At 36.5% G+C, this 12,968-nt stretch overlaps 3 protein-coding genes and 1 long non-coding RNA gene across 4 annotated transcripts in view; 3 read left to right on the top strand and 1 right to left on the bottom strand.

The window, feature by feature from the left end:
- Positions 1-160: 160 nt before the first annotated feature.
- On the top strand, positions 161-802 carry LOC111508153 (uncharacterized). Its single transcript, XR_002722490.2, has 2 exons — positions 161-391; positions 442-802. It is a non-coding gene; the product is annotated as an uncharacterized lncRNA (long non-coding RNA).
- LOC111508152 (RNA transcription, translation and transport factor protein) lies at positions 796-1,967 on the bottom strand. The gene is made up of 5 exons (XM_023163580.2): positions 1,791-1,967; positions 1,512-1,733; positions 1,370-1,459; positions 1,153-1,313; positions 796-1,094 (listed from the first exon to the last, which is right to left on the bottom strand). The coding sequence occupies exons 1-5, from the start codon at positions 1,849-1,851 to the stop codon at positions 891-893; spliced, it is 738 nt and encodes a 245-aa protein (XP_023019348.1). The 5' UTR covers positions 1,852-1,967; the 3' UTR covers positions 796-890.
- Positions 1,968-3,160: 1,193 nt separating this feature from the next.
- Positions 3,161-12,968, top strand: part of gem (transcription factor CP2 like gemini) — a 40,970-nt gene continuing 31,162 nt past the window's right edge. Inside the window, exons 1-3 of the mRNA XM_074181237.1 lie at positions 3,161-3,393; positions 9,135-10,085; positions 12,084-12,198. Of these exons, the coding sequence (XP_074037338.1) occupies positions 9,803-10,085; positions 12,084-12,198 (398 nt within the window). The 5' untranslated portion in view covers positions 3,161-3,393; positions 9,135-9,802. The remainder of the gene's footprint in view (positions 3,394-9,134; positions 10,086-12,083; positions 12,199-12,968) is intronic.
- Positions 4,000-5,061, top strand: LOC111508154 (probable inactive tRNA-specific adenosine deaminase-like protein 3). The gene has a single exon (XM_074181091.1). It carries the CDS (start codon positions 4,000-4,002, stop codon positions 5,059-5,061), a length of 1,062 nt encoding a protein of 353 aa, XP_074037192.1.

The raw sequence follows: 12,968 nt of genomic DNA, 5'->3' as shown, positions 1-12,968 counted from the left end.
AATACAAGCGCTACAGGAATCAGTGAAGTAACAAACATATTTTGTAGAAATCTCAACATATACCTTTGACATTTCCTATGCTTTCCTTGAGTTTCATAGCGTCATCTTGCGGCAAATATTTCCTGGAACATTGTTGTGGGTTATAGGTTATGTCGGTGGTCAAACGTCATAGGAAATAAAACTGTCAATTTGAATGCGCGTTTTCGCACAGAACAAAAATGTAAACACCAAATCGGTTTTAAAATGGACAAAAAAGATGTTACAGTAAAGCCATGTTTATCATGCAAAATTGTTTCGGTTTGTTGCCTCTGCGGCATTGGCATTTATTTGATACAAAGTGCCAAATTGTATAAAGGAAACTCCAAAATACCTCTGTACATTTTAGGACTTGGTAATGAAGTAAAAAAAAATAATCACCAATCATTTTAAAATATATTTCAGGAAGCATTGGACTAGGGATTGGCGAAATAATTGATAAATCACCATTCAGAACAGTGAGCCAAGATCAAAGAAATTGAAGTTGCCGGAGATGTATGTATGAAGGTTATTTTCCGGGTTTACCGACGTCTTAGCCTGCAGTTTTTTATCTCCGACGTTTCGTCCACAGCCGCGGTAGACACCGAAAGTCTGTATGCGCCGTAACTGCATCCTATAGCACTTGTAGACGAAACGTCAATCTTAAAAACCTACAGGTTCCTAGCAACAAAACCGGAAAATATCTTTGCCACGGCTTGGATGAGAAATAAATCGTGTTTGACTTTTGTAACATAGCTCAAGAAAAATAATAAACACCGATTTCTTATTCGTCTCAATTTAATATAAAACTCAAAGTTCGATTCACACACAATGTTTCTGCCTCCATATATATTTATTCAGTCTAGTTTCCTGATTTAGAATCCGACTTTCCCCAGCTTCGTATCAGTTTTAGGATTCGCAGTAATGCACTGGATGGCTACGATGAGTTCGTTAGCTCTCGTTTGGAGTTCCCTTAGATCCTGAATGTAGATCATACGCAGAATTTTCGCTGCTTGGTTCAAGACCGGATCTCCCAAATCAAAACCGAGATCTGCTTCTTGAATGGGAAAAGGTGTTCCCTGAAACATAAAACCAATTGAGTCAATCACTGTATGCTTTCCGAAGATATGTACTCACAGTTAGGATATATTTTTGGGGATTCGCAACACAGTCAGGGGCCATTCTTTTCGTCACTACTTTCCTCACCGCTCTCAGAGTAACAAAAGGATCACTGTGGGGTACAATTTTCAAAATTTTGGCTAGACCATTGATGCCATCCGTAAACTCTTTGCTACTAACTGAAAAAAAAATCATATAACTCACGTTTAATGCGAATAAAGTACTCAACACATACAGTCTAATTTATCCAGAGAATTCTCTGCTACAACACTAGGAACATTGGTTTTCTGAAGGTTCTCGACAGCATGTTTCAAATACTTGCTCTCTGAAATAAAAAAAAATTATTATCGCCCAATCCATCATTACCAGACACTTACTGTTGCTCCTTGCTTCGAGCTGAACTGCGTAACCAAGAAGCCAATGTAGTTCTTCTAGTTTCGTTTCGAAAACTGGACAGCTTATTTGTTGCTTGTATTCAGTGTACACTCTGTCCCAATCCCTCGAATTGGTATTCTTCAGAAAATTCACTACGTTAGGAGGGGCGTTCCTGATTTTGTTGACTTCCAACCATACTATCACAGTTCTAAAAGTCTTCTCATCTGGAAAGGATCATACCATGTCTCGTATCGCCGGTGTCTTTGATTTGTTTTTCTTACCATTCAAGTTCAGATTGTCTGCTTGGGGGTAATCCAGAGCAGTGAGAAGCCTTTTCGACATTTTTAAATACTATTTCAATACTTTTTATTGATTGTGTATACTTAATTATTTCTGCTTGAAATATATCCTAACTTTTGAGAAAGTGTCTTTTGTTTGACAGCACTGACAACAGTTTGTAGACACGAGAAAAGTCACTTGTCACATTCGTATCATGGACATTACAAATGAAAACTATAGACTGGCTTTAGAAAGAGAAGGAAAAGGGTAACATAATGGGAAAAAGATGGAATATTTTGTCAGTTGTATCATTCTGAGCCTCTGAGAAAAAAATAATTTATTATTATTATCATGCATCATTTTATCTTTCAGTCTTTCTTCATCTAATGTTATCCGCATAAAAAGGTATCACTTGAGCAAAGTGACATATTTTGTGATCTGTGATTCAAGTGACGGAACGACCGATCCAACAGATACAATGTCTATGGACACCACAGAACTCCAAGTTGTAGTTCTGTGATGGACAGCATCGACATAACCTTAATCGGTGATGGACACAGTAGATTTCGTCATAGACTAAACTGGATGGACTGGCCATGAGAGAGAGAGAACATCGATGCGCATTCTAAAAAGAGAGAGGTGCAATAGATGATAATATAGTTAATGTTTTGGTAAATTTCGCATTGTGTTGGGAAATATGACTGTGAAATTGAGAAACTTGATAATTTCCTATTGGCACCCGTGATATTCTCTCTTTCTCTCTCTCTTTCTATTTGCTATGTTTTTGGGTTGCAAATGCAAATGCAAAAGTGACAGCTTTGTATACAGTCTATATACAAAGGTAACAGTGTAATAAGTGATAACATCTTATGAACACGAAATACTCTAACCTAACCGTTAGATGCCCCCAGTCCAAAAGTACAAAAGCAACAAGGATTCATTTTTCCAAACTCTCATTACTTATTACCTATTCTGTCCCGTGTTGGACGATTTAGACAATGATTTCGATACACATTTTTGTCGAAGAACATTGAAGAATCAAAGAACCTCTTTTCATCAGTGTTACCAGCTAGAAAACATTGAAATAATATAGTATACCTAACTCATGGATAGAGGACGTTAGTATTTGATAGAGGACGTTAGTATTTTTCAACGAATTTTCAATTCACACATTGTTCTTAACACTTCAAATAAGGTCCAATTGAAAAACAAATGTGGAAAACAACCTAATAGCCAGCAAAAATCAATATTTTATTGATTGATCTACAGTGCCATCTGTTTTTCGAAGTTAACTATATTGAATCACAATAGCAAATAATAGATGGCAAAGGGATGTAAAATTTGCCGATACCGCAGTTCTCAAATTTTGTTATTCTTTTCATCACCTGTAAAATCACGTTTTGTTAAAGTGTCATATCAGATCAGTAGTTATTAGTCAAGTAATTATTTAGTATTTTTTTTATATCAAAAAGTAGTGTGTGGTGTCTATGTGGCTAAATGCTGAAGAAATTGATGAACTGGAAGAAGCTGAATATCGTCTCTCTGCATTTTCCGACTGAGATAATGTTATAGTAGACTGCTTTTATCTGTCACTGGTTTTTTTAGGTAGGATATTTTGATTATGTTTGCGTTTATAACTGATATCGAAAATTCCCTCACTGATGAAACCTTAAGCAAACGTTTCCTTGCACGTCTACAATGAAAATAAAACATCAAATTTCAATAATAACCAAATTTTTCTGGAGTCTGTCTAATTACAGGTTGTGCTGCCTTTGATGTGGCGATTTTATTTTTGGATGTTCGCTAAAGATGAAGACTGATTAGTACTATTATTCCCAAGACCTCTACTAATTGACTCTTTCAATTGGGGTTAAATGATTTGTTCAAGGATATAATGACGTTGTGTATTTATTTAATCAAGAAAGGAAAGACAAGAGATCTGCATTTGGCAAATTACGAATTTAAATTAGCGTCTACGATACCGGTACCGGAAAATAGTAGTCAAGGCAGTGGCTGTTCACCCGGTGCCGGTAATAATAATTTTATTCATATCTATAAATAATAATTTTTCGCTAGTTTTTGTTTTCAATTAGACTTTCGTATTTTCATCTGCTGATAACAAATCTGTATTAGGTATCATCAATATCGAGTGGAGAAGTCTAACCTCAAAGAAACGGTTAGTGAACTGTATAAAAACTACATTAAAAGAAGATGCAGAATTCGAAACGGTTGAAATTGGATGAGAGTGTCATGAAAAGAGACTACGTCAAAGCCAAAGAATGTCTTTATCCAGTTCTAGCAGACGATTTGATTATAGACACTCCTCTTACTGAAGTTTACGTAGACTCGATATCAAACCCAAAAAATACCTCCAAAGTGATTGTTGAATTAAATTCAGTGTTACCGCTTCCAGAAATGCTGCACTTGAAACGAGTAAAGGGGCAAGAAGTCCTTCTTTTCCCAATAGAAAAAACCGACAGAAACTCTGTCCATTCCATACTGCAACAAATGAATTTTGACACCGCCTTGCTGAAAAACCATGTAAGGACTACCTCTGTGGCTAAAGTTCCTCCAAAAACACGTCTACAGTATGAAACAGCCCATAAGCTATGGCCCTGCAACTTCCACTCCAACAAATACCTAGAAAAACTGGCCACAAACACTTTGTTCACCGCAGATGAACTCCAAAGTCACGTGCTGTACATGAGGGTAGCAGTCGACGTGGCTAGGCACGCAAAAAATTTTTTTTTCAATGGGCCTCAAATCGGGGCAGTAGTGGTGGACCCCAGTATTAACTCCGTAGTAGCAGTAGGTTATCAACAAACAAACAGAGGGCCATGTTATCATGCAGCTATGGTAGCAATCGACAACGTTGCCAGGACCCAGAATGGAGGCGCTTTATCTCCTGAAGGTCCTGAGAAACGCTTAGGAGACTTAGATCTACGGGGCCTACCACTAGAACTGCTTGAAATCCTTCAGAATAGACATCCCATGATTCGATTTGGAGCCAGTAGGTTCAAAACCAAGGAGGAACTGGTTGCGCCGGCTGACGGTCCATACCTGTGTACCGGTTACTGCGTGTATTTGACTCGCGAGCCGTGTGTTATGTGCGCGATGGGTTTGATCCACAGCAGGGTAAAGAGAGTGTTCTATGGTGCCAGATCTTCGAATGGTGCGTTGGGTAGTTTGTGCAAGATTCATACCGTGAAAGACCTGAATCATCATTATGAGGTGTGGGGGGGTTTATTGGAGGAGGAATGTTCTGATTTGTGAGTGGGGGCATTGTGATCAGGGACTGTTAATCATTTTAACAACTCGCTGAGTGTACAGAGTGTACACTATTTTAATTTTTGTTGGATGAAAATGCCGAATGTTATGAACAGTTGGGAACTGAAATGATTTTTTATTATATGGACTTCAATTATGCAAGTCATCCTCAGAATATAAAATTTCCAATTAATATTTGTATTAATTTAGAAAAACACCTGAAACATTTTTTGTATGATAATCTCTTGTCGAAAATATCGTCATTTAATTGATGCTCGTGTTACCTATTTACCTTTTTTAGCAGCCATTTTGTAAATCACTGGCTCCCTCACTAGTCAGTGTGATGACAGTAAACAGTGAGTGAAAATAGGGAGAATAACTAGTTTCTTAACCTAACTAAAATATTCATAAATTAGGAAGTTGTTAAGAAAAGTAATGAATCCAGCAAGAAATAAAAAAATACTTGATATATGCACAGTACAAACCTGTTATGATTTTATTTAAACAAAATTATTTCAACGTGAAATACTATTATCAGGAATGATGAATGAAAAGGTTGGTTTAAAACTTGTTGGCTGATAATAAAGGCAGTTGAAAATGCAAGATGAAATGTCTACTCTAGTTTTAGATTTAATTTTGAATAATAAAATAGTATATTGTGTAACAAGTGCATGAAATCGACTTTTTTACACAAGCGTGGAATTTGCGACACGAGCCCTCGGGCGAGTGTTGCAAACAACGCGAGTGTAAAAAAAGTCTTCACGCACATGTTGCACACTATACTTTTTCTACGACTATACAGAGAAAATTAAGCACCATTAGTTTAAAGAGCTTTATTAAATTTCAGAATAATTAGTAAGTACCTATATTATAAAATTAACAATTAATTCTTATAGTGAGATTATTATTTTTGGTTTTCATTCTGATGTGGAATAATAATGATTATTAATAGTAATATTGGAACCTGTGACCATTCCAAAACTTACACCTGCAGCATTTGATTTTTCTATTAGTGTGTTTCTTGACTTGGAAGTTGAGATGATAGAAGAAGTGGCGATAGGGGCTGAGGAAATTTGATTTTGAGGCGATAAAATTTAATTTGCCACATCAATTTTCTGAGTAATTGAGTTTTCTATATAATGCTCTGCCACTGCAGAGGATTTCCAACCTCCATATTTTTTTAAGGTAAGCAAATCGCCTCCAGCTTCTACTAATAACGTGGCGGATGACCGCCTAAAACAGTGGCCTGTACATTGTTCAGCAAGAGGTAAATTTTGGTATTTTGCGATTACCGAAGGAACTTTACCAATTTTATTCATACCAACGATCTGGCAGGTACATTTTCCACCTTGATAATTAATAAATAATTTTTTTTCTGCGTATTTTTGCGGACGGAGTGCCGTATATTTTCGGTATATTTCAAGATGTTCCGTGATGGTAAATTTTCTTGAGATTTTGGTTTTTGTATCATGGACGTTTACTATGAGTATTGTACCTAAATCTTCAATATCATCTAATTTCAGTCTATACAGTTCATCTCTTCTAAGAGCTCCAGCAAGTCCAAATATTAGTATAACCTAAAAGAAAAAGAAATTACAATATAGAAACTAAAAAAAGATTATGGCTGTCAGAAATCGAACCCAGGTCCTTGGGCGCGCGAGGCCGACGCACTACCGCTGAACCATTCGTATTTACAAATATATGTGTGAAAACGCGATTCTCAACGTCCAATTTAAAATAATTTAGAAGATCATAGTTAGATATCACATTAACATAGTTTTAGATAATATATCTGATTTGGCCAACTATACTTATTAGGAGCCCCAACTTCATATAGGACGACTGGAAATCCTTTTCAGACATATTCTGGAAATCAGTTTTTCATTTACCAAAAATGAAAATGCAGAAGGAACTCAGAAAGATGGGTTATTTATTTATTGGCAGATGTCAAATGCCATTATTTTAACGCATTTGGCAACCATGGGGTCGCATCACTTAATAAGGTCAATTACACGAGTAGGTAAGTTTTATTAAAGAAATACATTCTCAATTAATGAAAAAGAATTAAATATGACGTAAAAGTTGATAAAAAACGTAAATTCTGCAGAATTATATATTTATCAATAATTCATAGACTTTGTACGGCTTGTTTTTAGTTGAGGCTACCGGTTGACATCGAATACTATCCTGAAGAGTTATAACTGTGCGCCTATGGAACAGCTACTTGAAAGTGATTTATAACCTGCCCCGCTGCTGAAGAAAATATTACTTTTTTTAAAGGCCACATGAAAATTTCCTGATGGTTTCTTTGAAAAGAAATAGCACTGAAAAGCCCTCAACTTTCTTTTATAGAGAAGAGAAAGTAGCAATTATAATGTGAAATTGTTTGAAATTGTTTCGTTCCAAAATAGAGTCAGAAAAGAAATCGGCTAATTCTGGTACTTTGGTATTTCTTCGGAAGTGGTCGGAATTTTTCTTAACGGCATGTTAGTTACCCTTACATTATGCAACTTTCTTTAATACAATCATCTTTGTATCGATTATGGTTTTGGTAATTCCCCCATTGAACACGATATACAGGCTGATTCACGGTGGATGGCACATTAGACGTTTCTGGTGAACCAGACAACGGATCACTTTGAAAATTTAATGGAGGGCATATTCGGACATTCTCTAGCCAACTAAAATATTTTCGACAATGCGGTGTTGCCGCTTCTATTAGAAAGCAGTAGCAACTTTGATTTTTCAAATGGAACACTCTGTATATAATATTATTTTTGGAATCTCCAACAATTGCCCGACAACTTTTCTTGATATTTCCCTATACCTATCTGTTACCGTTTTCGAAATAAAAATTAATTTCAATTTTTTTCTTCGAAAATCATGACTTCTAAAAATGCCGATATTTTTTAGTTAAGAAGTACTATGATATCGAAATTTGGTTTGGAGTTAGGTGATACTTGGACACTTCCCACACGTCAGCCTAATCTCCGTTACTTCAATACAGGGTGGTAAAAAATATTTCCAATTTCAAGTTTCTTGGTGCTTTTTTAAAGTTGATCCAAATGCATTGAAATTGTTCTGAATTCGTATAAATTTCTTGAGGTCCATTGGCGGTAGATTCGGATACATTTCATTGAACTTTCTACATGTTCTGCTGATAATTTTGTCACACTGTCCAAAAATAATAAACAAATTCATAAGAACTTCGTTTGAATAGTTTTGTTCCATCGTTTTGAAGGTATTTGCAACTTCTGAAGTAACGAAAATGTCGATATTATTAGAAGAATGTCACAACGCTACTGTCAAATAGTAATCATGGGCTGCTTACCAAATACCGAATGGAAATACCATTCTGAAGGGACATTTTCACAAATAAATGTTCATAAGTCCGAAACTTGACGAGTTAGGTATAGGTATGATATACATAGAAAGAAAGCAAATTTCCGAGTTTTCAATAATATACAGGGTGTTCCATTTGAAATAATCAAATTTCAGCAACTTATTCAAGCAAACGAAAAAACTGTATTTTTTTACCACCCTGTATTGAAGTAACGGAGATTAGGCTGGCGTGTGGGAAGTGTCCAAGTATCACCTAACTCCAAACCAAATTTCGATATCATAGTACTTCTTAACTAAAAGATATCAGCATTTATAGAAGTCATGATTTTCGAAGAAAAACATTAAAATTAATTTTTATTTCGAAAACGGTAACAGATAGGTATAGGGAAATATCAAGAAAAGTTGTCGGGCAATTGTTGGAGATTCCAAAAATAATATTATATACAGAGTGTTCCATTTGAAAAATCAAAGTTGCTACTGCTTTCTAATAGAAGCGGCAACACCGCATTGTCGAAAATATTTTAGTTGGCTAGAGAATGTCCGAATATGCCCTCCATTGAATTTTCAAAGTGATCCGTTGTCTGGTTCACCAGAAACGTCTAATGTGCCATCCACCGTGAATCAGCCTGTATATTGAGTTCAATCGAGAGTTTAATTGATTGTTGACTGCGTATTTCTATCACCTGCATTCTCCCATCTCTCCCTTTTCTAGTAATGACCCGGCGTTATTGTTTCAGAATCTGAATGCATTCAAAGTTCCAGTCAACCGCAGTTTCGCCCCTGAAGCCGTCCTCAGCCGAACCGTTCCGACTCCTGCGGCTGAGCGGGTTCTTCATCCAGAAGCGCGAGCGAAAGAGAGGCCTCATTTAAATCGGTCACAAATCTCAAGAGAGGCGGGAGTTGATTTTTTACACGCGCGCGAGACAAATCCAAGACCAAATTGTGCCTTCCTCGTTCGCCAATTGAGACCAATTTAAGCAATTCAAGCCGCAGAGTGCGGTTAGAACGGGACTCAGTCAGACGCGAGTTCTCTCCCACTAGGGCAGTGGTGTCTTGTACTTGGGCGGTGGGGCCATATCGGCAACGTTTCGGACGATTTCTGGCGTTAGGGTTTCGCCAAGACGGCCGGTGAATCGTGAAGCTCCACATATTCGCAGCATCCCTGCATAGGAGGGTTACAAATCGCGCGATAAATGGATTTTGAACCCCGTTTCGTCGTTGATAAGATGCTATTGGTCCACAGCTTCCTCCAAAACCACAGACAGAGAGAAACGACGGGCATAAAAAAATTGTACAACTCGTTTTTCGTTATGTTCTAAAGCGACCCAAGTCGGCCCTTTCAGGATTTCGGAACTGCCCCGGGGAAGCCCCAGGATAGCATTTGTAGTAACCTAGAATAGTAGGTATGGATTATCGGTTGTACGAAAATTCGGATATTCTGTTGAACGACAACTCGGACAGCTCGAAGAATTCTTGGAACATTCCAAACGAGTGTAGCATGGACAACAACGGTGATATTTTCGGATGGAACTCGCTCAAAATCGACGAGGGGGAAGGAAAGACCTCGCGTAAGAGGAGGATCTCCTTCGGGGAGGAGGAGAGGAAGGTCAAGGGTGGGTACAAGTTGGCGAAGGACCCCCTCTCGCTGGATGGCAAAGGCGCGGGAAAAAAGTCCGGCGGGCATAAAGGTGAGTTGGTTTATTATTATTATCAACAAAATGGTAAGACTGGTGATAAGTTTTGTCTCTAGAGCACTTAGATCTAAAAGAACATGATTTTGGCACCTATCAGAACGACAAAAAGCTTTTTTCAGTTGAAACAGCTTACTAGTGATGCCAATTTGATTGGAGTCTTTAGTTCTATAAAGTTTCTACAATTATTCAAAACTGTTTTGGCGTTTTACACAAAGAAATATAATTTGGAATTGTTTTAGTTATTTTTGGTAACATTGTTATAAATAACCACCACTTGCTTTTATCTTTTGTGTTATTCCTCCAGATTCAGATGTATCATTTAAAAAAAAGTAGAACGTACCTTGATAAGAACAGTTTGTCAACAGGACCTAAAATCTGATGAAAGCAAAAGCAATGATGTTCTCCCCAGCTGAATTTTTATGATTATTTAATTTCCTCATACATTTAATGGCGTGAATGAAACAGGAAATTTTAATAAGGAAACCACAATAAATGTTTGTTGTATTTTTTCAGTGAATAATATTGATTTTTTATCAAGTTCTTTGAATAGTTTGGCAATGAATATTCAGTTTGAAATATTACTGATGAAATGAATTGATTTGAAATTAAATTTTTAAATTAATCCATTCAAAAACTTTCTGAAGTAACATACTATTCTCGTCCACAATACTTGCTCAAGCATTTTTAGCGGAACTTTACGATAACAAACGTAAAATTTCGAAGTAATTTCAATACAAAATAGCATTTAAATTTTTTTGTGTTCCTTGAGTTTCGCAGCGCCATCTTGCGGCATCTCGTCATCTGTAAACTGAATTAATTACTGTTTGCCAAATACTCGTGTATAAAAACCTTTCCCAAATTTTTCTAATTCTCTCCCAGTACATGCAAACGTCTTATCTCCATTGTAGACAAATTGCGGACAATTTCATTTATCAGCACAAAGAAAAATTGCTCTTGACGTCAATGATAGTAATTGGTGTGCGACCTTTTGAATTAGAAGGAGTAGCACACTGGTAGCCGATTGGTCGACCGCCCAAACGAGCTTAAGCAGCTTTAATAGCGTTGTTAAGACGCATTCCTCGACCGTTCAAATTCGACAGGGGCGTATCAAGGGGGATAGCGGCAGGGGTTTGTCCTTCTGTCATGATGTGAATGTTTTGCCAAAATAGGTCTGGAAAATCGGTATTTCCCTAATGACTACCGTCGCTTTGGTGGAATTTGGACCAACTGAAATCTATTTATTCAATTAGGCAGGGTGGGACTGGCGCAGATTGTTCTTTTACTTGAATTCAGCTAGCTGTTAGTTGATGAGAGTATATTATGCTTACTAATACAGTTTATTGTGCTTTCCACTATGAAAGGTAGACAAATTCCTTTTGGGTAACATTCATAATGGAAATCACAGTAAATGTATTAGTAAGTTCTTTTGCTTAATTTTTTACAGATATTTTACGATGAAAACACCCGTGTTCAACTATTGTTTCTCAAGTTTCGACGTAATATAATCTCCAAAGTGATTCTTGCATTGCCATATGAAAAACTTTGAAACAGGATGAATTTTGAAGAGTGATTATTATGTCGTGATTGTTATTGTATCAAATAAATATCAAAAAACCCAACAGAAATCAAAATATGTTTGAAAATCTGTTTAAAATCTTGTTTTTCCGTTAATCAGCTGTCGCCTCTATACGAACGACAACTCTCAGAAGTTGAGAAACTTGTGCGAGTTGAAGACTAACGAGGTCTTACCTTTTAACGTGTGATTCCTAACACGGAGTCTGAAGACTATAATACATAGAAAATTAATTTTCAAAAATGAGATAATCAATTAGTAAAACAGAAACTGCTTTTGTGTGCCCGTACAGGCATGAAAATACTGTTTTTGTCACCTACTCAAGCATTGAAGAGTTTTGCTTTGAAAAAAAAGAACGTTCAATGTCCTTGCTATTTCAAATAATCTCTGACTGCCACTCATTTCACGATAAATTTCAGGGTCGGTGAAAATCCAACATTGGGAAGTTGAAGACTATGAGGATCTGAATACAGACATCGAAAGCTCTTTGAGTTTGGGAGGCAATGACTTGGTCAACAATTCCTATGCCGTCAAGTGAGTATATGTAACGTAAAGCACTCCCATTCCTCCATAATCTGTTTAAAAATCTGTTTAAAAATTTGTTTAAAATCTGTTTTTCCGTTAACCAGCTGTCGCACCCCTACGAACGACAACCCTCAAAAGTCGAAACTTGTGCGAGCTAAGGATTAACGAGGTCTTACCTTTTAACGTGTGATTCCTAACACCAACCAAAATTGTGATTCATAGTAAGTTGATGTAGACCTGTATCTGATGTAACGATTATTCTACTCAGTATGTCAGTCACTATGCAGAGTTCGTTGATGAATATATTTTTTTCTAGTGGAATAAAGGACAATGCGCAACTATTTCAAGGATACACTGATTTTAATTTTATTGTTTTTTCATATATTTCAAGATTTCAAGACTTTTTTAGCCAGATTCGCTGTGATGTTCAATTTGAGGTTAGAATGATTTTATGTGAATTGTCCATATCCGACAATGATGTTATTTGGTGTGCATCAACTTTTTCTTGGTTGGCCGCCTTATAAGCGTCATCTTTATGACAATTGACACTAATGACAAATAGACAGAATAGCCAACTCAGAATCAGGCATGTGTACAAAACAAAATCTTCATTGATATAGACGATAAAATGAATAACCTTCAAAAAGACAATAAAAGTCAAAATGGGAATTACAAGCAGTAACTATATAATAAGATTGACACTAACAATAATATAGACTATCCCACATGTGCTCCAAACGAAAACCTCATCAAATGTTCTTTCATTTATGACGCAACAA

The sequence above is a fragment of the Leptinotarsa decemlineata genome, unplaced genomic scaffold, assembly GCF_025532065.1.
Source record: "Leptinotarsa decemlineata unplaced genomic scaffold, Ldec_3_MD MMD2_tig00026307_RagTag_RagTag, whole genome shotgun sequence".
In the NCBI taxonomy this organism is placed as follows: domain Eukaryota; kingdom Metazoa; phylum Arthropoda; class Insecta; order Coleoptera; family Chrysomelidae; genus Leptinotarsa; species Leptinotarsa decemlineata.
This window is presented reverse-complemented; position numbering and strand designations above follow the sequence as displayed.